The sequence below is a fragment of the Geotrypetes seraphini genome, chromosome 9, assembly GCF_902459505.1.
Source record: "Geotrypetes seraphini chromosome 9, aGeoSer1.1, whole genome shotgun sequence".
Lineage (NCBI taxonomy): Eukaryota > Metazoa > Chordata > Amphibia > Gymnophiona > Dermophiidae > Geotrypetes > Geotrypetes seraphini.
In genome coordinates, this window is record NC_047092.1 from 157642956 (window position 1) to 157667262 (window position 24307).

At 40.2% G+C, this 24307-nt stretch overlaps 1 protein-coding gene across 1 annotated transcript in view; it reads right to left on the reverse strand.

Annotated features, from left to right (window-relative positions):
- ERICH6 (glutamate rich 6) overlaps positions 1 to 24307 on the reverse strand; it is a 50895-nt gene that overhangs the window by 23138 nt on the left and 3450 nt on the right. Inside the window, exons 3-9 of the mRNA XM_033958240.1 lie at positions 23363 to 23478; positions 21109 to 21174; positions 20951 to 21009; positions 20738 to 20863; positions 19235 to 19336; positions 12777 to 12824; positions 8529 to 10207 (exon numbers count right to left, since the gene is read on the reverse strand). Of these exons, the coding sequence (XP_033814131.1) occupies positions 8529 to 10207; positions 12777 to 12824; positions 19235 to 19336; positions 20738 to 20863; positions 20951 to 21009; positions 21109 to 21174; positions 23363 to 23478 (2196 nt within the window). The remainder of the gene's footprint in view (positions 1 to 8528; positions 10208 to 12776; positions 12825 to 19234; positions 19337 to 20737; positions 20864 to 20950; positions 21010 to 21108; positions 21175 to 23362; positions 23479 to 24307) is intronic.

Sequence of the window (24307 nt, forward strand, 5' to 3'; positions counted from 1 at the left end):
TGTAAGAGGTTGAAGTTTGGATCAATTGACTCCATTCTGGATCTTTGGAAGCTGCTTGATAGGGTAAGAGTCTGGTGATGAATCTTTTGCGGGTAAAACCTTTAATCGAGGGGAAGACAAAGAATGACTGAGGTCTGGTGGATCGTCCGGTCTGGAAAATGAGAATTGATTGGTAAGGTACTTAGGCAATAGACTGTTAAGAGCTTTATAGAGGAGGCAACCGAATTTGAAAAGTACTCAGTTCTCCATTTTCAGACAGTGAAGTCTGTTATAAAATGGTGTTATGTGATCAAATTTTTTCAGGTGGAATATGAGCCTTAAAGCGATGATTTGGATAATGCTTAGTTTCTGGAACTGTTTGTGTAATCCTGCTAAACAGATGATGTTACAGTAATCTAGGAATAGGCTAATGCTAGATCAAGAATGTCTGTGCAAATAATATTTCAGATAAGAGACTCTGGATCTCAAGTGCCCGCAGTTATTTTGCCGTTAGAACCAGTCTTGGCTAATAACCTGCATGTGGGCTATCATCGGTCCAAATGTCTCTTTTTTATATTTTATATTTTTAATTTCTAATTTTATTTTATATAGAAACTTTTACTATTATTCTTTTTTTGTTCTTTAAATACAATTGCCTCTATGGGCACCAATAAAAATGGCATTGTGTGAACTATGCATGTATGTATATATTTGCACCCTTGTTTGGGATTTTATCTATAGTACTTAGCTCAGGTCTAGTTTTCTACCCGGCCATCCAGAAGTGATACGACGGAAGATCTCCGTTTTGCTCTAACTCTATAAAAAGAGCTTCTTCAGGAAATAGACGTTTTGCGATTGCAACTACTTTCAATGCAACCTCGGCGTGTTCTAGCTGTTAAAGGAAGCCTCCTGGAATGTTCTAGAACGTTCCGTGTTCCAGAAGGCTTCCTTTAATGGCTAGAATACGCCGAGGTTGCATTAAAAATAGTTGCAATCGCAAAACGTCTATTTCCTAAGAAGTTCTTTTTATAGAGTTAGAGCGAAATGGAGATCTGCCTCCAATAGTTAAAAAGGAAGATTTCCAATTACTATGCCTTAATTTGCCAATTAATACATGGTGAGAATAAATTATTTGTTCAGACCATGGAAAGATATTTAATCTCTGGTACAGAATTTACTTGAAACAACATTCATCTTTTTAGATATGGATATCCCTTCCTCTAATGTGGTTGGAGTTGGACACCCATATTTTGGCCCCTCCGTAGTCCTACTCTAAATATGCCCCTTGTCATATGGTCATCCTGCAGTATTAGATGGCTAGATCTTGGCTTTATACGAGGGTTGATTCATGACAACTATTGTTTTTCTCTCAAAAATGAACTAACACTGGAAATCTAATATATGTGTTTGAAAGTGTATGACAAGTACTTTTCAATTTTGCTTCAGATAAGAGATTAGTGCAGGCATCTCTGGTAGGGGAGAAGAAAAAATCACGACATTTGAAATCATTGTTTTATTATGGCATACTAGTGTACAAAATAGAATCATAGAAACATAGAGTATGACGGCAGAAAAGGGCCGGCGGCCCAACAAGTCTGCTCACTCAAGAACCCTCCCTCAGCAAATTTGCCTACTCTAGAGTCTCCTCTCCCAAGAGTCCATCTTTTAAGCATGACTCTGTGGCGACCCCACTTGTTTGTCCTAACGTCTCTTGAAGTCGAGCACATTACTGGCCTCGACCACTTGGTGTGGAAGACCATTCCATCGATCAATCACCCTTTCAGTGAAGAAGTACTTCCTGGTGTCCTCATGAAATCTTCCCCCTTTAGGTTTTAGCGGATGCCCTCTTGTCGCCATGGGACCATTAAGAAAAAAGATATCTTCCTCCACTTTAATGCGGCCTGTGATGTATTTAAATGTTTATATCATGTCCCCCTTTTCTCTGCGCTCCTCGAGAGAATATAGGCGCAGTCTGGTCAGACGTTCCTCATAAGGGAGATCCCTAAGTCCTGAGACCATCCTAATGGCCATTCTCTGGATCGACTCCAGTCTCTTCACATCTTTCCGATAATGCGGCCTCCAGAACTGGACACAGTACTCCAGGTGAGGTCTCACCATGGATCTGTACAATGGTAGTATGACTTCAGGCTTTCGGCTAATAAAGCTCCTTCTGATGCAACCCAGCATTTGTCTAGCTTTTGCTGAAGCTTTCTCCACTTGATTTGCAGCTTTCAAATCGTCCCGGATGAGTACTCCTAAGTCCCTTTCTGCAGTAGTTCTTGTTAATTTTACACCATTCAAGGTGTATGTTCTGCATGGATTACTGCTTCCAAGATGCATTACTTTACATTTTTTGGCATTAAAGTTTAGTTGCCAAGTACTGGACCATTGTTCCAGCAGAAGTAGGTCCTGCTCCATAGTGTTGGGTCTGGTAGCGCTGCCAGGTTCTGTTGCCCTGCACACAACGTTGCAAAGTTTAGCGTCGTCGGCAAATAATACGATTTTGTCACGAAGTCCCCGAGTCAGATCCCTTACGAAGATATTAAACAGCATTGGGCCCAACACCGAGCCCTGTGGCACTCCACTGGTCACTCTTGATGTTTTTGAGGGAATACCATTTACCATTACCCTTTGAAGTCTGCCGCTAAGCCAGTCTTTTACCCATGCTGTCAGTGTTTCTCCTAGTCCTAGCGTGTTCATTTTGCTCAATAACCTACGGTGTGGAACACTATCAAAAGCCTTGCTAAAGTCCAAATACACGATGTCCAGGGACTCACCCCCATCCAGTTTTTCTGTTACCCAGTCAAAGAAGCTTATCAGATTGGATTGACAAGACCTTCCCTTTGTAAAGCCATGCTGGTGGGGATCCCTTAATCCTTCATCATCCAAAAATGTGTCCAATCTGTTCTTGAGCAACTTTTCCATGAGTTTACTCACTATTGATGTGAGACTCACCGGTCTATAATTTTCAGCATCCCTTTTTGTGGAGCGGGATAACGTTGGTCACTCTCGATGTTTTTGAGGGAATACCGTTTACCGTTTACCATTCCAGGAGAACTTTTCCTTTGCTTAAGGAAAGATTGAACAGCACAGCTAATGGCTCTGCCAGGACATCACTCAATTCTTGAAGTACTCTAGGGTGTAGATTGTCCGGGCTCATAGCTTTGTTTACTTTTAGTTTTGATAACTCGTGGTAGACTTTACTCGCAGTAAATTCCATGTCCCGGAAAGGGTCCTCTGAACTCCCCTTTGTTTGTGGCTGAGGACCAGATCCTGGTGCTTCGCAGGTGAAGACTGAGCAGAAGTAGTTATTGAGTAGTTCTGCTTTGTCTGCGTCCGAATCGGTAAATTTGCCGTCAGGTTTCTTTAGCCGCCCAATACTGCTTGTGCTCTTCTTCCTGTCGCTAACGTATTTAAAAAAGGATTTCTCCCCTTTCTTCACCTGCCTAGCTATGTTCTCTTCCATCCTGAGTTTGTTTTAACTTTTCTGGATTTGGCCAGATAGGTTTCTTTAGTTTCTGGTTGTTGTGATTGTTTGTAGTTAACGAAAGCTTTATTTTTTTGCTTTACTAGTTCTGAGATCTCCGCGTCATTTGCTCTCGGTTTTTATGTATATGTCGGTTGCTTTTGCAGGGTAGATTTCAGAGTCGTCCATAGTTCCTCTACATTGTCCGTCGTGCTTTGATTTTGCATCATTTGGTAGACGTAGTCTACCTTTAAAATTTAGGACCTTAGTTGATGTATTTGACCTAGTGTATCCTTTCTTGAGGTGGAACCAAACCATGTTATGGTTGCTGGATGCCAAGGTGTCTCCTACCAATACCTCTGTGACACTGTCTCCGTTGGTGAGAAACAGGTCCAAGATTGCCTGGTCCCTGGTGGGTTCCAATACCATCTACTTGAGGCATGCTCCTTGCATGGAGGCTAGTAGCCTTTTGCTGCCGCTGGTTGCAGTGGATGGTTTGTTCCAGTCCACATTGGGCATATTAAAGTCTCCCACCAGCACTGTATCTCCTCGCAGTGTGATGGTCTCAATGTCTTCCAAACACCAAAGTACAAGTTTCATTGTTACATCCTTCAAAGTAGTCTCCCAGGTTGTCCATGGTGCATTGCCACCAATGGGGAAGGCAGTGAATACAATCAACTGCATTTGATTTGCTAATGTGTTCCACTTCTCACCGAAATGCAGTTAAAATGTCCTATTCATTAGCAAAATGTTTCCCACACAATGCTTATTCACTTTAGGAATCAGATCAAAGTCACATGGACTGAGATCGGGAGAATAGGGAGGATGTTAACAGTTTAAACAGTTTGCACTTGTGCTTTGTTGTACACTGTATGCCATAATAAAATGATGATTTCAAATGTCATGTTTTTTGCTTCTCCCCTACCAGTGATGCCTGCTGCACTCATCTCTTATCTGGTGGCAACATTAAGAAGTACATAATCACACATTTTTAAACATTATATATATATATATATATATATATATATATATATACATATATATATATATATATATATATATATATATATATATATATATATATATATATATATATATATATATATATATATAAATAATATTTCCAGTGTTGGCGTATTTTCAAGAGAAAAAAATAGTTGCCATGACTTATGAATCTACCCTCATATAAATCAAGATTTTGATGTCCATGCTGTATGGACATCTAAATGCTAGTTTTCAGATGTCCAAAACAAGAATAAAACTTCTAAAATAACCACCACTAAGGGCTCCTTTTACTAAGCTGCGTTAGTGTTTTTAGCGCACGTATTTTAGCGCGTGCTAAACCCGTGCTACACGGCTAGAACTAACACCAGCTCAATGCAATTTAGCGCACACTATTCCGTGCATTAATGCCCTAATGTGGCTTAGTAAAAGGAGCCCTAAGTATTTTCTTTATAGGCACAAAAGTGACAAGCCTATAAATGGGGGCCTTGCTGTAAGAGCCCTGATGATGTGCGAGGAGTGACTATTCTATAATGGCATTTGGGTACCAAGATGCCATTAAAGAATACTAGTGTAACTCAGCATTGGCACATCTTATATTTAGGGGCAAGCAGTTATACCAGTCATAAAGCTGGTGTAAGTGCAGGCATCCAAATGCAACAGGGGCACATATGACTTAACAGTATTCCGTAAGTTGCATGTGCAAGTGATAGCTCTGCCTATGTGTGTGCTCCCCATTACAACTGCACACTATAGTTCTTTCATGCACCCTTATAGAATAGAGCTTAGGGTGTTAATGCAGGCAAGTGATACTTTTTGGCACACATTTGTGCACAGAGGGATACTTACCTACAGGAAATTAGTTACAGAATTGCCCTTAAAATGGGAAAATCTTGTTTGCACATCTTGCCCTTACTGCGGTTGCTTTGATGTAGCATTGTGTTAACTTGTGTAAACTATTAAAAGAGGAATATATAAACACCACATTATTTAGAGAAAATAATAGTGGTGCAATTTGGTATCGGGCATTATCAATTTTGATGAAAAACTATGGTAGCAGACCAGATACGATATAATGTAAAATCTAATAATTTATTAGTACTAGAACACTTGATCAAATTAAAATATAATTGCCCAACGTGGCCATATTTTGCCCAAATAGGCTGCTTCAGAGGCAAAATAAATAAATAAATGGTGTGGACAATAAATACCATGTAATTAAACTCTGGAATTTGTTGCTGGATAATGTGTTAAAAGTAGTTAGCTTAGCAGGGTTTAAAAAAGGTTTGGATAATTTCCTAAAACAAAAATCCATAAGCCATTATTGAGATAGCTTAGGGAAATCTATTGCTTATCCCTAGGACAGTGTTTCTCAACTCAGTCCTGGAGTACCCCTTGCCAGTCAGGTTTTCAGGATATCCACAATGAATATGCATGAAAGAAATTTACATATAATGGAGGTAGTGTATGCAAATCAAGTTTGTGCATATTCATTGTGGATGTCTTGAAAACCTGACTGGCAAGGGGGTACTTCAAGACCGAGTTGAGAAACACTGCCCTAAGATAAGCAGCACAAAATCTGGTTTTCTCCTTGAGATCTTGCTAGAAATTTGTGACCTAGGTTGTCCACTGTTAGAAACAGGATACTAGGCTTAAAGGACCTACTGTATGTCCCTAATATGGCAATTCTTATGCTCTTATGTTAGTGTGACAGTAAAAAAAAAAAAAAAATTAAAATAATAAGCCATAATTTTTCACCTTAGTTTTTGTGGATTAACGGCCTAGCTGTTTTTTTATTTTGTGTGTAGGGAGGAGGACAAGGGGATTATCAATTTTGAGGCAGGTCTCTTACTGAAGTGCCATCAAATTTCAGCCAAATCTGCCCATAGAAAGAGAGATTTCACAGATATGTCAGGAGACTGTCTGTGCTTTGGCAGGAGAAGGAGGGAAATGGAATATTAGACATAAAAGTGATATATGAAAACATGCCTATTTTGTTTATTCTAGTAGCATATTCTTCAATAATTAGACCCCTATTTACTAAATGGCACTAGAGGTTTTTAGCATGGGCTGACAAGGTAAATGCTCCGATGCTCATACTGTGTTTCCCCAAAAATAAGATAGTATCTTATATTCATTTGGGGCCCAAAAAAGACACTAGGACTTATTTTCAGGATATGCACATGATCATCTCTCCCTTCCTCTCCTTCACCCCAATTCTTCCTCTTTCCTTTCTCTCCCCCACATGTGCAGCTTCTTTCCTCCCCTCCCTCCCATCCCCCTGTGCAGCAGAAGTTTACCCAGCTCTATCCTTCCCTCCCTCTCATCCTTCCCTCGCCCAGCTTCTATCCTTCCTACCCTCCCTCCCATCCCATGTGCAGCATCCTTTCTGCAGCAGAACCCTTGAGCACCCTCTCGCCCCCCCCCCCACGCAGCCGAACTCCTGCTGACCTTCCATCCTTCCCTCCCCGCCAACCGCGAGTGAACCCTTCATCCGAAGCAGCGCTAGGTTAGCAACACTCTAAACAGGCCGGCAGAGTGAAATCCCCCGACGGATAAGGCCAAGCAGCCTGTTTAGAGTACTGCTGGCCCGACGCAGCTTCAGATGAAGGTTAGGGCTCGGTTGCGGTCGGCGGGGAGGGAAGGACGGAGGGTCAGCAGGGTTTGGCTGAGCAGCGGTGGCTGGAGGGCGAGTTGAAGAGTTGCTGGTGAATCTTGGGACTAGGGCTTATTTTTGGGGTAGGGCTTATATTAAGACCTACCCCAAAAATGATGCTAGGTCTTATTTTTGGGGAAACACGGTAAAATTCTTATGAGCGTCGGAGCATTTACCTCAGCAACCTGTGTTAAAAACCTCTAGTGCTCTTGTCAGCCATTTTGCATTTGTTGGTTTGTGGTTCTTTCTTGTTAATAAAAACATAAAAACAAATTTAAACAAAAAACCTCTAGTGCCATTTAGTAAAACCCAGCATAAGCTTATTTGGTGGTTCATGTGGAAAATACAGTGAACTAGCAGCATGGGCCTGGCAAACAGTTAATACAGCACCTCAACAGTTAGAACGTATCAATTTTCATGTTAAACCACTTCACAAAGAAAGAGCTGTGGAGTGAACAGGTAACGTACCTTACAATTAAAGTGCAGGTAGTTAATGCATATTAACTATTAATGTAGAAGGTAATGCAGCACAGTCAATGCTACCTCAAGAAGTGTAGTTAACTACATTGTTATCTGCCATTCAGTTAATGCGCGGTTAAGACATTTCTTCTATACCAGTGGTCTCAAACTCGCGGCCCCCCAGGTACTATTTTGAGGCCCTCGGTATGTTTATCGTAATCACAAAAGTAAAATAAAACAGTTTCTTGATCATATGTCTCTTTATCTAAAAATTACAATATTATTATTAAGACTTAGCCAAAAGGAAAGATTTATAAACTATAAAGAGTTTTACCTCATGCAAAACTGTTATTTCTTTAATAAGACATTAACTATTTTTTCTGCGGCCCTCCATGTACCTACAAATCCAAAATGTGGCCCTGCAAAGGGTTTGTGTTTGAGACCACTGGCTAAACTGTAACCATGACATCCTGTTTGTCTTTGGGAAGCAGAGCTGAGCTTGTGATGTCATAATGCCTCATTCCACCAATAAGAGCCAACCTCATCAGTGATGTCACAATGGCTTGATTGTCCTGTTCTCCCCTCTGCCCTCCAACCCAGCCAGCAGATTAACCATTCCCCTTAACTCAGTAGTCTCAAACTCTTTAATAAGACATTAACTATTTTTTTTCTGAGGCCCTCCAAGTACCTACAAATCCAAAATGTGGCCCTGCAAAGGGTTTGAGTTTGAGACCACTGTACTAACTGAATGACATAATGCTGGAGCATCCACAATAATTACTATGGAAGCTTTGCAGTTACTGCACATTGATTTTGGCATTTACTGGTAACTGCAAACCCCCTACTGTACTTTAAACAGGGTTCTTAGTTTCAAACATTTCCATTTTGTTTTAAGGTTATATATTTCTTATACTATACAATTTTATCTAGGAAAGACTAATTAGTTCATTCATTAGTAAACATCACCTCTGGGCAAGTTTTTCCTTTGTTTGCTGTTTGCTATAGGACTTATCAAGAGCATCTAAGATATCTTCTTGCCATAGTCTCTTTTCTTCACTATAGGGAAGTTCCTGGACCTTCTGTGTTTCCTTTGATTGTAGTCCTTGTTTATCTAGGTCATCTTGGTGAGGTTTATGCTGGGTGCTGAAAACAGTCTCAGATTTGTCATCTTGCTGCAAACTCTTTTGTTTATCATAGCGAGGCTTAGCCAACTTCTGCCTTTCCTTTGTTGATAAACTGTCAGGCTCATCCTCGTGGAGCATATAGGAGGCACTGGAGACAGACTCAGTTTTGTCTTTATGCAACAACTTTTTTTGTTTATCTAGAGGAGAATCTGATAGACTCTGTTTTTCTCTTACTTGTCTTTTAAGCTTATCAGCTTTAGCTTTATGCTTTGTTCGCAAATAATCATCTTCATCATCGGAAAAGTCAGAGAGATCTTGCTCATCCCCTATTCTTTGCCTTTCATGGTGAGACTTATGAAGGGAAACTGTACTGGATTCATCCTTCTCCTGGAAATGATCTTCATCCTCAGAAAAGTCAGAGAAATCCTGTTTTTTCTTTTCTCTGTGCCTTTTCGGTTTAGTGCCATATGACTTTCGAGGGGTAGATTTAAGAGTTTTGGTTTTACCCTTTCTTTGCACATGATCTTTGTCATCATCAGAAATGTCAGAGGTATCACCATTGGAAAGCGAGCTGGTTTCATCCTTTTTCTGGGACTTACGAAGGGCAACTGAAACTGTACTGGATTCATCCTTCTCCTGGAAATGATCATCATCTGAAAAGTCAGAGAAATCCTGTTTTTTCTTTTCTCTGTGCCTTTTCGGTTTAGTGCCATATGACTTTCGAGGGGTAGATTTAAGAGTTTTGGTTTTACCCTTTCTTTGCACATGATCTTTGTCATCATCAGAAATGTCAGAGGTATCACCATTGGAAAGCGAGCTGGTTTCATCCTTTTTCTGGGACTTACGAAGGGCAACTGAAACTGTACTGGATTCATCCTTCTCCTGGAAATGATCATCATCTGAAAAGTCAGAGAAATCCTGTTCTTTCTTTACTCTTTGTCTTTTCAGCTTAGTGGAAAAAGACTTACGAGGGGTAGCTTTAATAGTTTTGGTTTTATCTCCCCTTTGCAGATGATCTACATCATCGGAAAAGTCAGAGAGATCCTGTTTTTCCTTTGCTCTTTCAAGACTTCTCTCATGAGATTTATGAGCTTGAAGACTTTTGACTTTCTTCTTTCTCTCCATATTATCTTTTTCATTATCAGAATAATCAGAAAGATCATATTTTTTCTTTCCTCTCGGTCTTTCAAGTTCACTGTGTAGGGATTTTTGGGAGGTAACAGATAGAGGCTCTTCCTGCCGCAGTTTCATTTGTTTACTTTGGGGAAATTTCTGACTTTCTTTTGCTGGTCGTGTTTGTCTTTCAAGGTCACCCTGGGCACCGGTAAGTGCCTCAGTTTTAGATTTACTCCATAAAATATTTTGTTTGTCATGGAGAAGCTTTTCTTGTCCTTCAATCTCACTAATGTAGGATTTACGAGGTCCAGTAGAGATAGGCTCAATTTCATCTTCATTCAGTAAATTCTTTTCTTCATTGGCAAGAAACTCGTACAAATTCTGGTACTGCTTACAACAGAAAAACTGCAAAGTAAAATGGCATTTTTACTTGAAATTTCTCCACATCTTAAAATCTATCACTCTAATTGTACATATCACATATACAGTGATGTGAAAAAGTATCCCCCTCTTCTACAAAGCTGCGCTAGCGGCTGCCGCGTGGTAACAGCCCCGAAGCCCTTTAAATCTCTATGGGCTTCGGGGCCATTACCACGCAGATTTCCCCTATTATTTCATGTATGTCTTACTGAATGGTTTCTGAGCTTTTTAAACAAAATGTTGACAAAGGGAACCTGAGTAAACACATAACACAGTTTTGAATTATTACTTTTCTTAAACTTTATTTTTATTAATATTAGGGCTGCACATAAATTAATCACAATTAATCGCAATTAAAATTTTTAATCACATAAAGCGTCCCTCCCTCATATTTCCTTCTATACTCATACAGTGGCAAATTTAGACAGCAGAAGTAAATTCTCAGAACTGACATGTTTTAATTACTAAAATGAAAATAAATCAATTATTTTTCTTACCTTTGTTGTTTAGTGATTTTATTTTTGCAATCATTTTGTTCCATCTTTAAAATCACTCTCTGGTGGTGATCTCCTGTGAGGAGGTGGAGAAGATGGACCTGACAAAATTCCTTATGACTCTTTGGCCTAGAGCTCTGGACACTCAGAGGAGGATTGGTGTGACAAATCAGAGTCATATTCCTCGATGTTGGTGATGAAGAATGTCAAGGTCTCTGTTGAGATGGAGAAAAGCATTGACTATGATGTCAAGATGTACTTCAAGATGCTCTACAATGTTGATGTGATGAAGATCTAGAGGAAGAGCTTTGATGTATTGATGACCTCTCTCTCTTCAACCTCAAATTATGCCAGTGGGGAATGCGAGACCTGGCTCTCAATGTCTGCGAAGAGCATTGCTTGGGCAGTTGTGTTATTGCAGTGGTTTGAACTGTTTGAAACTGTAACACACCTGCCAACTCCCTTTGTAGTATCTCCCTGATTTGATCTTGGAGGGAAGGCATTATTACCGTGCTAGCCATCGGTACATATGGTACTGGGTATCAAGACATTTGTGACCTCAATAAAGAGGCACACTTTCAAGGAGACACTACCAATGAAGATGATGACCTTGTTCCCATGTGTCAATCTTTTGAATGCGTTGATGGTGTGGATGCCTAGGATAATGCTGATGCATGTTTGGAGGGGAAGCATGCTTATGCTTCTTAATCTTTTTACTGGCATCTCCTGATGGTTGTAACAGTGATGATGTAGATGTCAAGCAAGGAGTCAATGTCAGTGCCGGCTTTGATGTTGAAGATGGAACTTGTGTATCGGCATCGGAGGTTGCGGACATCCTCAAAGCTCCCGATGTACCAAAAACTTTTTTGAATTGGAGCTGTCAAGCCTTCCGTGACCTCTTTTGAAGTTGAGAGTAGTGCCGACAATGACCAAGATACCGAACACACCAATTATGTGGCTCAGTGATTGAAATGGTTCTGTTGCACTGAGCGCACCACTTGAATCCACTAGAACACTTTGATATGGAAGGAAAGACGGCTGACATGAGTTTGAAGAACTCTATGGTCCAGGGACATTGAGCAAAAATGAATTTGAAAAAGGTTCGACACTCCCAGCTTAAGGGAAGGCTTGGGGATGAGTTGAAAGTCCAAAAACAGAACCTTGGGAAAAAATTTAATTTTTTGAAGGAAAAAGACTGAAAATCAAATAAAAAATTAACTAATGAGGAAATAAAAAACCAGGAAGGCACAAAAATAAAAGTTTGACGTACTTTTGGAAGAACTCCAAATGCCACAGCTTCTTAGCTCTGCGGTAAACTAAGAACTGATAGTCCCGCGAGCTGACATTGGGCAGAAAGGCACTGGTGAATGTGCAGTCTCAAAACTTGCAAAAAGTTTAAAGTGACAATACACTTTTGCACTGTCCATACCGGGTTCCATAGATGACGTCACCCACATGTGAGAATATATTGCCTGCTTGTCCTAGGATAATAGTATATTAAGGGGTGCTGAAAAGTTCTCAGCCCATCCAACCAACTTCCTAAATTCTGAGCATTATTTTGCCACTGTAGCTGAAAAGATTGTTATCTTATTTTGTTAAGTGTCAATTTGCAGAAATGAAAATCTATGTTTTGACATTTTTAAAACCATTGATTAAACCATGTCAACATCATTCTCTTCTTGGTTTGTTTGTTTATTTATATTCTGCCTTTATCAAGGCGGAGCACAAAACAACATACACAATAAAATTACATACAAGCATCTAAAAAAATATAAAAGTTTCACAATACATAATCAGAACCATCATATCCATAGAACTGGGCTATTACATATTCTTTTTCACACTAAACACCAATGAACCAGCCACAGCATGAATTTAGAAGACAAATACATACTCAGCCTACATACTTCATGAGACAAAACAAATGTCGTTTCAATAGTTTTTTTTTTTTTTTTAAATTCCCCCACCCTTGCCTGCTTCTTAATGTAAGATGGAAATTTATTCCACTCTTCAGGGGCAGCACATGAAAGAAACTCTCTCTTGACTGTTTGAAATCTGACCTCTCTTCTTGCTGGTATCATCAGTTCACGATGCGTTGAGGAGCATAACTGTGGTAGAGAATTATATGAGGTTATACACTGCACCAGGTAGCCAGGAGCACAACCTTGCACACTCAGATAGGTCAGAAGTAAGAGCTTATATCTGATCCGAAACTCAATTCTCAGCCAGTACAGCTTATAATAGAACTCAGACACATGATCATGTTTTTTCAGCCTAAACAGAGTTCTAATAATGGAATTCTGAGCTACCTGCAGAGAGCTCAACATAATTTGAGGCATACCCAACAATACTATGTTACAGAAGTCCATAGTCGACAGCACTATTGTTTGCAGGATGGTTTTGTAATTGTTCCAAGGCAAATAGCGATATAGCCTGTTCAAAAGATATAGCTTAAAATAGACTTTTCTGATAAAGTGTAACACAGCTGAGGATCAAGACTTATCCTTAAGTACCGAAATCCTAAGGACCACAGAATTATTGAATTAAGGATCCAAACTGATGGTAGAGACTGACTGTGAAGCTCAAGCTGAATGCATTATTTTTGTCTTCTGTACATTGAGCATCAATTTATTGGTGCACATCCAATGTCTGATTTGTGTCATAAGAAAATCTAGCCTATCAATATCATCGATTCTCCCTTAGGGAAGAAAAATAATAGGTCGTCCACGTATACCCTATAAGATACTCTATGGCTACATAATAAATGGCAAAGCGGTATAATATATACATTGAACAGCACTGCTGAAAGCAACAAACTCTGTGGTACTGCTATTTTTAATTCTTTTGGGTTTGACATCCTTCCATGCACATAAACCCTTTGCCTCTGTTCTTGGAGAAATGACCTCTACCATGATAGAACTGTGCCACCTAACCCACATGCTGAAATATGTTCCAATAAGTTATCATGGTCCAGGATGTCAAATGCAGCAGAGATATAAAATGACACCATGATTTATTCCTCTCCATGATCAAATCCGCATTGTATTTCATCAGTAAGTGATGCTATCAATGTATACATACTATGATGGGACCAAAAGGCATATTGGTGAACATCCAAGATATTATTTGCTTGTAGATGGTGATCCAGCTGCAGATACACCAACTTTTCAAGGATTTTCAATAGCACTGGCCTATAGTTTGTTAACTCACCCATTCCTAATTTCATATCTTTCACTAGGGTCTTAATTGTTGAAATCTTTAACATCTGCAGGACAAATCCCTCACTTAAACTTAAATTCATCATCCGTGTAATCATAGGCCCTACCTGCAAATCTTGCAATATCGTCGGTGAACATTGATCTCTAGATGACACATCGCTCCACACTCTGCCATAATCCTTTTTTCTTCATTAATTTGCAGAATACCCTTTATAATTTTATCTACCTTTGTCACAAAATAGTTGTTCAACTCATCCACTATAAACGGTATGTCTAGTGGGGAGATCTCATCTTTGCTGGTTAAATTCCAAACCAGCTGGAATAACTCTTGGGGCCGATTCAGGACACGGCTCAACTTTTCCCAAAAGAACTTTTGCCTGTGCATATCTAATTGCTCCCTATAATCTGACAACTGATGCAGATATTCTGCTCGCAACTCCTCAGTTCTGCACTTATGCCATTCTCTCTCTTTCTTATGCAACCTCTTACGCACGCCTTGAAGTACAGAGGGCAAATGTCACCCACATCTTTGCTTCCTTTTCACAATCATTTTGTGACACCCTATCTAATGCCTCAGCTAATGACGATTGCCAACCTTCCACCACTGTATCGGACGATGAATAATCAAGTTCATTAATTGAACTTTGCCATTCAGTCCACAGTAACTCTGGTGTAACTTTTGGTCTAATCCATTTCTTTTCTGGTACCACTTTCCCCTAAGTTCCCATGGTTTTCCATGGTTGGGTTGAGAACTTTTCAGCACCTCCTCTTAACGTGTGACTCAAATGGAATAGAGTACTGCGAAGATCTCTCCTTCCACCTTAATTTTCTGGACTGATTATATCTGGACTTGTGATATAACAATTTTTTGCTCTTCTCTGTTCCTTTTCTAATGCCGCTATATCTTTTTTGAGATACGACAACCAGAATTGCACACAATATTTGAGGTGTGGCTGAATTATAGAGCAATATAAGGGCATTATAACATTTTCATCTTTGTTTTCCATTTATTTTCTGATAATTCCTAACATTCTATTTGCTTTCTTAGCTGCCACTGCACATTGAGCTTTTGTGAAACCTGGTGCCGTTTTTCAGCATAAGATATATTTTTCTGGTTTGCTACTGAAAAATTGAATAATTAAAGTCCTCAGCTTGCACCAACAAAAGGTACATTATTTAGATTCCTTGCTGTGTTCAGACTTAATTTGTGGATTTGAGTAATAGGGGTCTTCCCCATTATTAGACATCCCTCTTCCATTCTGTAAACCATCAATATGCTTTAGGAAGGGACTTAAGCATGCCTTGGCTTGATAAAAACAAATCATTAACAATCTCTTTCCCCACAAGAGCTGTCTGTAGGCTGGAGTGGCATGGCATAATATTGAAATGCAAACCTAGAACTCTGGGTAGTGAAGGGAAGAATGAAAACGAGAAAGATCTCCCTTCATTTTTCTACTTCTCCTTCCTCTCTCTCCTGTGGTATTACATTTGGCCCTACATGAAAGTTAAACTGGGTAGCTTGCTTTAAAAAATCCTTCTATTCTCTCTGCCCCTCCTCCTCCTGCAGAAATCTCCCCCTTTTTCCATGCTCTCTGTAAGCCTTCATGCCCTCTTCCATCTCCCACTGATGTCATTGACCAGAGGGAGTAGAGTTATGACCAAAGAAGCAATGTGCAGCCCTGGTATGTGTCTATATCAAGCATTGTCTATAGAAAAAGGGATATCAAATACAGTCTAAAGCACTTTTATCTCAGAATGATTCGGCATTGTTCCCAGTCTTAAATGGAAAAGATCTCACAACCATTATCCATGATGAGATTACAAGAAGTGATTATTATAATTCATTGTATCATGACTTAACTGAGAGAAGCTTACAAAGGATTCAATTACTGCATAGCACAGCAGCAAGGATATCAGAGCTTAAAGAATTTGAGATTATATTACATTTATTTTATTTGGAGTTAAGCGGAACATTAAAGTTAAGGTGTCAAACACTGTTTTTAAAAGTGTTATTTCAGCTTATTATTGCAATGTTATTTTCCAGTAAGAGTTCTTAGATCATTGCAGTTTTTATTCTCTATGATCCTTCACCTTCTGAGATATGGCTTAGGTACTATCTATCTATTACAGAAATTTTTGGTCTCTATTTATTAACTGGCATAAATCTTTGCGACTATTTATTAACTTGCGTAAATCTTTGCGACTAAGATGGTTAAGGAGCTGGAGGAGTTGCCATACAGCGAAAGATTAGAGAAACTGGGCCTCTTCTCCCTCGAACAGAGGAGATTGAGAGGGGACATGATAGAAACATTCAAGGTACTGAAGGGAATAGACTTAGTAGATAAAGGCAGGTTGTTTACCCTCTCCAAGGTAGGGAGAACCAGAGGGCACTCTCTAAAGTTAAAAGGTGATAGATTCCGTACAAACATAAGGAAGTTCTTCTTCACCCAGAGAGTGGTGGAAAACTGGAACGCTCTGCCGTAGTCTGTCATAGGGGAAAACACCCTCCAGAGATTCAAGACAAAGTTAGACAAGTTCCAGCTGAACCAGAACGTACGCAGGTAGGGCTAGTCTCAGGGTGCTAGTCTTTGACCAGAGGGCCACCCCGTGAGCAGATTGCTGGGCACGATGGACCCTGGGTCTGACCCAGCAGTGGCATTTCTTATGTTCTTATCTATAGGTACTTGGAGGGCCGCAGAAAAAAATAGTTAATATCTTATTAAAGAAATGACAACTTTGCATGAGGTAAAACTCGTTGTGGTTTATAAATCTTTCCTTAATTGTTTCTGATCATTTCAGCTATACACAGCTGAAAGCAGTGCAACATGCAGAAAGTGAAGTTTAGATAGTTTTTCATTTTCTGCATGTTGCACTGCTTTCAGCTGTGTATAGCTGAAATGATCAGAAGCAATTAAGGAAAGATTTATAAACTATAAAGAGTTTTACCTCATGCAAAATTGTGATTTAGATTCTAAAGTATCAACTGCAAGAGACAAGATTTTGGTGTAGTCCTCTAGGCTTTTTTGTAGAGGGAAAAATCTAAGTGTCCAGTGGTTGCGTCCGCAACTGCCTTCAGCTCTCACCTTCTCCAGCACCAGACACAACCACCATTTTACATCAAGCATCCACCACCAGAAGAGGTGCCGAATTTTGCAAGAGTTCACAAGATTACGTGCACTGCCTCCAATGGTTATCTTACATTCTGGAACGTTGTCCGCCTCATTGCTGTAACTAGTGCTACCCGATTCAGGAAAAAAATTTTGATTCGATTCAATTCAGCCTATTGAATCGATTTTTCGATTTGATTTTCCTGCCCAATTGGGTGTTTTCTTAAACATCCTGGTGTGTTTATTTTATAGCCTCTTCACCCACCCCACCCCCTTTGCCCTCTCCTACCCACACTGGTGCTGTGGGTGTAAACAAAATAAACAAACAAAAAAGACATTTCCTCTCTCTGTTAAATGCTAGCTTATGTTTGTGGTCTAATACCAGCTCTGGCAGGATACACATTTCAAATCTGACACATTGTAATCACAAAACAGAAAATAAAATTATACTTTTTGTTGTCTGGTCATTATTCAAATCAGATAACTCGCTTGCCAGGGTCTCCTGCCCATTTGTCGTTTTCTTCTTTCTCCATGCTAACCATCCATCTTCCATCTCTGTCTTCCCCTTCCGTTTCCCTTCCCTCCTCCAGAGGTCTGGCATCTTTCCATTTTTTCATCTCCATCCCTGCAACTGCAGCGATGGACCCCACCATCCCCAGATCCACCATCTCTCCTTTTCTCAACTACCCTTTCATCCAGAATCTCTCCCTCCTTCCCCACCACCAGCTCTCCCTTTCTCTTCCCAACTACCCTCCTATCCAGTATTTGTATTCCTTCCACACCATCCCTTGTGTCCAGCTTCTCTCCTTTTCTGTTCCTTCCCTCCCTAAACCCCATTGTCCACCATCTCTCTCTCTCTCTGTTTTTAGACCCATTATTTCTTCCCCCCTCTCCCTACCTCCCCCAGTCTGACATATGCACAACTCTTTGAACCCCCCCTTTCCTCCCTCCCTCCCTCTGTGTACTTCTACACCAGGGGCCCCTCCTACAAAGGCTTCCCCCCCCTTGAAGGCCTGGTATCCCCCGAAGTACTGCATGCTCCCTCCTTCTTTGCAGCGTCCTCTGGCTTCGCCCCTGGCCTCCCGGTCTTAGTTTCAGCTAATTACGGCAGCATGCAGACAGGATCATCAGTGCTATAATGATCCTAGTAGGCTGCCATTGGCCTCTGCAGCACATTCCCTCTGCCGCGGTCCCGCTCCTCCTCTGATGTCAGGGGCAGGATTGCAGCAGAGGGAATGTGCTGTGGAGGATGACGACAGTCTGCAAGGATCACTACAGCACCGGCAATCCTCTCTGCAGGCTGCCACAATTAGCTGAAGGTAAAACTGGGAGGCCAAGGGGAAAGCTGGAGGATGCTACAAAGAGCGCCTAAGCACTGCAGCAATTCCTGACTGACCCGAGGGACCCCCTAAAGCAGGAGCAGCAGCGGCAGTGGACGGCGAGCAAGAGGAAGCGCTGCCTCTCCTGCTTTAGGAGACCTGGTCGAATTGGCACCGAGGGCCTCAGAATAGTACCTGGGAGGCCGTGAGTTTGAGACCACTGTGCTAAACTAAGGATCTGTGATTTATCTCTGAATTTAAGTCTTGAAGGCATCATTATAAAGAAAACTTTTAAGGGATCTTTTAAATCTTTCTAATCGCGTTTCTTCTCTGATGTAGGATGGTAGGTAGTTCTATATTTGCTGATACTGAAAAAAACTATCATCTCATTTTGTATTAATAACTTTTAAGGATGGGATAGATCATAGATTATGATCTGTTGATCTTAGTGTCCTTGAGGTGGCATAAGGAGTAAGCAGCTTGTCCAGGAAAACAGGTTATTTTGACTGGCAGATTTTGAATGTTAGAAGTGCTAATTTAAAGGTTATTCTAGGGGGGATAGGCAACCAGTGTGTGTTTTTCAGAAGTGTGCAGGCATAAGTGCCAATCACACTTCTGGGAACATTTATATGTATATTACAAAGAGGGAGGCATTTGAGTGTCTAATTCTAAGTGTGGGCATGCTGACATTAAGTATAATGTAGTGCATAGATCCTATAGTTTAATCCATGGAAGCCCCTGCATACATGCACAAAAGTCATGGAAATTTCTAAAACTAAATATGTGCTCAGAATGATTCAACTGACTATCACATTACTAAGCATATCAAAGCAAACATTCCAAAGCTGTATTATAGCATTTTAAATGATCTTACCTCTTCAGAACTATCCATAAGATATTGTTTGTAAGTAGGAAAGGGTTTCAACTGTCTTCCGCAGAATTCACATGGCACATATGTAAAATGGTCCTGTAACATCTACATGAAGAAATAAAATCTCTCAATATCATTTATCATCCACAAATAAAGGTGTGATCACAAAATGCCATCTAAGCCACTGGTTCCCAACCTTGTCCTGGAGGACCACCAGGCCAATCAGGTTTTCAGGCTAGCCCTAATGAATTTGCATGAGAGAGATTTGCATATAATGGAAGTGAGAGGCATGCAAATCTGCTCCATGCATATTCAATAGGGCCTGGTGGTCCTCCAGGACAGAGTTGGGAACCACTGATCTAAGCCATTCCATTGACTCCAAGCAGAAATCAGTGTACCTGCATTCTAGATAGAGAGCTGTGTAATCTAATCTTAAAAGCCTCCAAGAACAGAGATGTTACACCTTCCTTAATTACCCTGTAGATAAATTATCTGTAGTGCCTAAAGAAATCCCTTTGCTGCGATTTAAGCCATTAATCACTTCAGATCTGTTGATAAGAGGCAATTAATAAAATGGAAGACAATACATAAATAGATACATAAAACGTTTCTTTTGAATGACTAACCTAACCATTAGGAAAGCTAACTGGCTGCCTAGGGCAGGGATAGGCAATTCTGGTCCTCGAGAGCCGGAGCCAGGTCAGGTTTTCAGGATATCCACAATAAATATGCATGAGATAGATTTGCATCTCAAGGAGACAGTCTCTGTCTCCACCACCTCTTCCGGGAGACTGTTCCATACATCTACCACCTGATGTCACCCTGTCTTCCCTATCCCGCTTACAAAATGACCAAAGCACTGCCTGAGGCCTCCTCCATGCGTTCCTTCCATCACGCTCTACCCCCAATGACATAACTTCCTATTTCCTGTTGGGCTAGGACTGTGGCAGAAAGAAAGCATGGAGGAGTTTGTGAGCAACAGTTTGGTCAGTGGGACAGAGAAGATAGGGTGATGGTGGGTCAACGATGAAAGAAAGGGAAAGGCATGCCAACCTACACGGGGCCCTAATGCCAGCCCTGCTCCCATAACTCTGTGTAGCATCTTCGGACCTGACCGCCCTCCCCCCCCCATGAAATTTTTTGCGGCATGCTCCGCCAGGGCTTCTCTCTGCCATGTCCTTAGGGAAGGCCCTGGTGGACTACAAGAAGTACAACGGTCCCTCATTGTCAGCAATCTTAACTCGCTGCTCTGCTGGCATCGGACCTTCCTCCCGCTTTGGTGAAGAGAGGAGCCGGCAGAGAGGAAGGCTTGACACCGGCAGAGCAGTGAAGTTCCCGACCATAACGCCGGTAACTGTTCAGATGATGGAAAGGAAAGGACATTGCCGTATTTCATTGGCTTTTTACATTGCCGTATTTCATTGGCAAGACACTATGAAATACTGTGAAGTTTTAAGCAATTCTTAGATCATATTTTGTTTAAATATTAATTAAGGAAAACAATACCTCCAATTCTGGAAATATTCTGTCTTTTTCTGATGATTCTGGTTTGTAAGCCAAAATAGTTGGTGGGCCAACACTAGGCAGTGTACGCAATGATTCTTCCAACAGTACTAAATAAGCTGCAGTAAACTGTAAATTGAGAACATGAAATGCAGTCAAACAACATTCATAGTTAAATATAGAAAATTTAAAATCACAGAAAAATTTACGACGTACCTCTGTGTCAGACAAAATGCTGATGTCACTGAACTCTCGTGCCAAAGCAGAGTATATCTCTGTGGACAAACAATTGTTATAATAATTTCATAAAAGAACCGAGTGCCAAACTGAATGCCAAAAACGAAAGCTCTTCATATAATTTTATAACTCTTTACCTTTTTCAGAGGAACACGAAGTCGAGAGGCATTTTTCCTCACTCAAATGCCTAGGCACATCTCCACCTGAAATTAAACACAATTTTACTTTTAAATGGTTGTTACTGCTTTTAAACCACATGATGAACTTTGTAAAGAAATTTATTTGGCAATCAAACATACAAAATCACGAAGGTTGTCTGGTTTTTCATTTGATTCATATCGTATTTGTTCTCTTTACTAATTTTGGTAAACCGTGCCGAGCTCTATTGTTTATAGCAGGGGTGTCAAAGTCCCTCCTCGAGGGCCGTAATCCAGTCGGGTTTTCAGGATTTCCCCAATGAATATGCATTGAAAGCAGTGCATGCACATAGATCTCATGCATATTCATTGGGGAAATCCTGAAAACCCGACTGGATTCCGGCCCTCGAGGACCGACTTTGACACCTGTGGTTTATAGAGAAGATGCGGTATATAAGCCTAAAGTTTAGTTTAGGCGTTTGTGTTAGCTGCCAATAAATTAGGTCAGAGAAAAGCCCTGCCTATATACCGGCACCCAACGTTAGAATGCCTATCATTTCATATGTTGCGTTAGGTGACACCAGGTGCGATTCTGTAAACAGCGCCTAACTCTGATTGGCTGGTGCCGTTTCCAATGGCGCCTAGCAATTTAGGCGCCGTTTATAGAATCAGGGCCTAATAATCTAAGCAGAATCACACCCACTTTGAAAAGCATATGGAAAAAGGATGACGATCATGGCGGGATTGATGACAATGAACGATTCTTGTTACATTTTTGTGATTTTAGCACGAATTCTCAAGTGAATTATACTTTTAGGGGGTAATTTTATAGCTCCTTAAATTTAGGCAACAAGAATGCACATACTTATTTAGTGCATATATGAACATGTACAAATAATTATCAGTTTCTGGCTAAGCGCTATTCTATAAGTTCCAATATTCATCTGCACATACTTTGCAAGTGGGTATTCAAAAGGGTGGCGTTTGGGTGGAGGCATCTACTTTTCTTTATAGCACAGGCTCCGAATAGGCTTGTTCCTGGAGTCTAAAAATAGAAGGTGGCAATTCTATAACTAGGTGCCTTGATGCCAGGAGATGAGAGCCTATTCTATAATGGCAGCTAGTCACCCAGATTCCATTATAGAATAACCTGGTTTAGGTGTACCTTACATTTTCAAGCCCATAGACCTGGTATAATTGCAGTCATGTAAATGTGGGAAGGACATGCACATGTAAGTGGCAGTCCCAACCATTGCCTGGCCATGTCTATACATGCTATGCGTTTATGCTCTACACCATTTACACGTGCCCTTATAAAATAACGCTCACGTACAAAGTACACACGTATCATGCTAGTATTCTGTAATTTTGCACATGCAAGAGGCATATAAATGCAGGTGCTGAGTAATATAATTGCTCTTCACATGTACTTTTTTTCTGGTCACCATTCTGCTCCTCTCTAGGCAAAATATATATATATATATATATATTTTTTTTTTTTTAATGGTTCCAAAAGATAGAAACACATTTGGAAAAAGGCCATATTTGCAAAAACAAGAGAGACATTTTGCAGTTTTGCAAATGGGATTTACCTTAATTCATAAGGCATTGAATAATGAAGCCCCTATCAGCTGGCTTCTTGTTTGAATGTTAGGATCATCAGATAAGCTACTATTGGAAGCTCTGTCTTTTAAGACTGTTAAACTGTCTACCTATCATTCTTCATTTTTCTATATAAGGTGATGAATATTGTGGAATTTGCTTCAAAGTGAGAATAGACAGATTACCTTGTTATTCAGCTTAGAAAATGTCTGAACACTTATCTTTATACAGAAGCTTTCTGATACCTCTTGGGGTCCGGACTCTCCTGAAATCTAGCCAAGTCTGTGATTGCTGCAGGATGATGTATTTCTATTTTAGTTCTATTTTTATTTATAATTGTTTTATTTTATTTTATGTTATTGTTTGTTTATATTGATAATGTGCTTGGTTGCCAGAGACTGCGTATGTTTAAATTTTGTAACTTGCCTAGAATGGTTAGATAGTGTAGGCTAAATTTTTTTTAAAATAAATAAAACAGAATGTGTGTTACATTTCTGGAAAAACTATTACTGCCATATTTTTACAAAATCCAAGTTTTCTTCTTTAAGGATCTGAACTATTGCAGTGAGAAGTGAGATGCTACATTGTTACATAAAAATAGATAGTCTAATGATACATAGATGTCATATAATTATAACAAATAACATCTTACCCATATTTCTGTAATAATGTCGTTTAAGCCAGCTGTCCTCTGTCTGTGATGATATTGAAATTCCTGGAGCCATAGTACCATGAAAGGGATCAAATATATTTGAAGATATGTAGGTGCTACAGTTGAAGTAAAAATATTTTGAATCAGTAGTCTAGGTTTATACTTTGGAAACAATTATATTTGTATTAAACACTGCTTATGAATAATCTGAAGATGTAAAGTATATTCTTAAACTGTTTCTAGATGCCAGGGCACTTTAAGTCTCTTTTATACAGATGTCTAGCGATTGCCGTATGGCAAAAGCCCCGAAGCCCTTTAAATCCTGTGGGCTTCAGGACATTTACCGCAGCGGCCTATGCTAATTGGCTTTATAAAAGAGGCCCTTTGTGTGTTAATACTTTTTCTACCCATGAAATCAAAAAGGAGATTGTGTACTTACCTTGGTGAGCTCTTTTCCAATAGATAGGTGAGTCATTCTAGACCAGTGGTTCCCAACCCTGTCCTGGAGGACCAACAGACCAGTCAGGTTTTCAGGCTAGCCCTAATGAATATGCATGGAGCAGATTTGCATGCCTGGCACCTCCATTATATGCAGATTAGAGAATGACACGGGGAAAAAATCTGTCCCCGTCACTGCCCCGTCACTGGACCATTGTCCCCTTCACCGTCCCGTCCCCTTCACCGCCCCAGTTATGTCTAATACCAGCTCTAGCAGCATACATATTTCAAATCTGAAATATTCTAATCACAAAATATAAAATAAATTTATTTTTTTTCTTTTTGTTGTCTGGCAATTTTATTCTTCAAATCACATTGGTCTCAGGCATTGGTTTTAGGTTCCTTCTGTCATGGCTGGCTCCTGAAGGTAAAATAGGCGCAAGATGAACTGGGGAGAAGATGCCGAGTCTGACATGGGCGCAATTTTTTTTACCACAGGAGTACGAC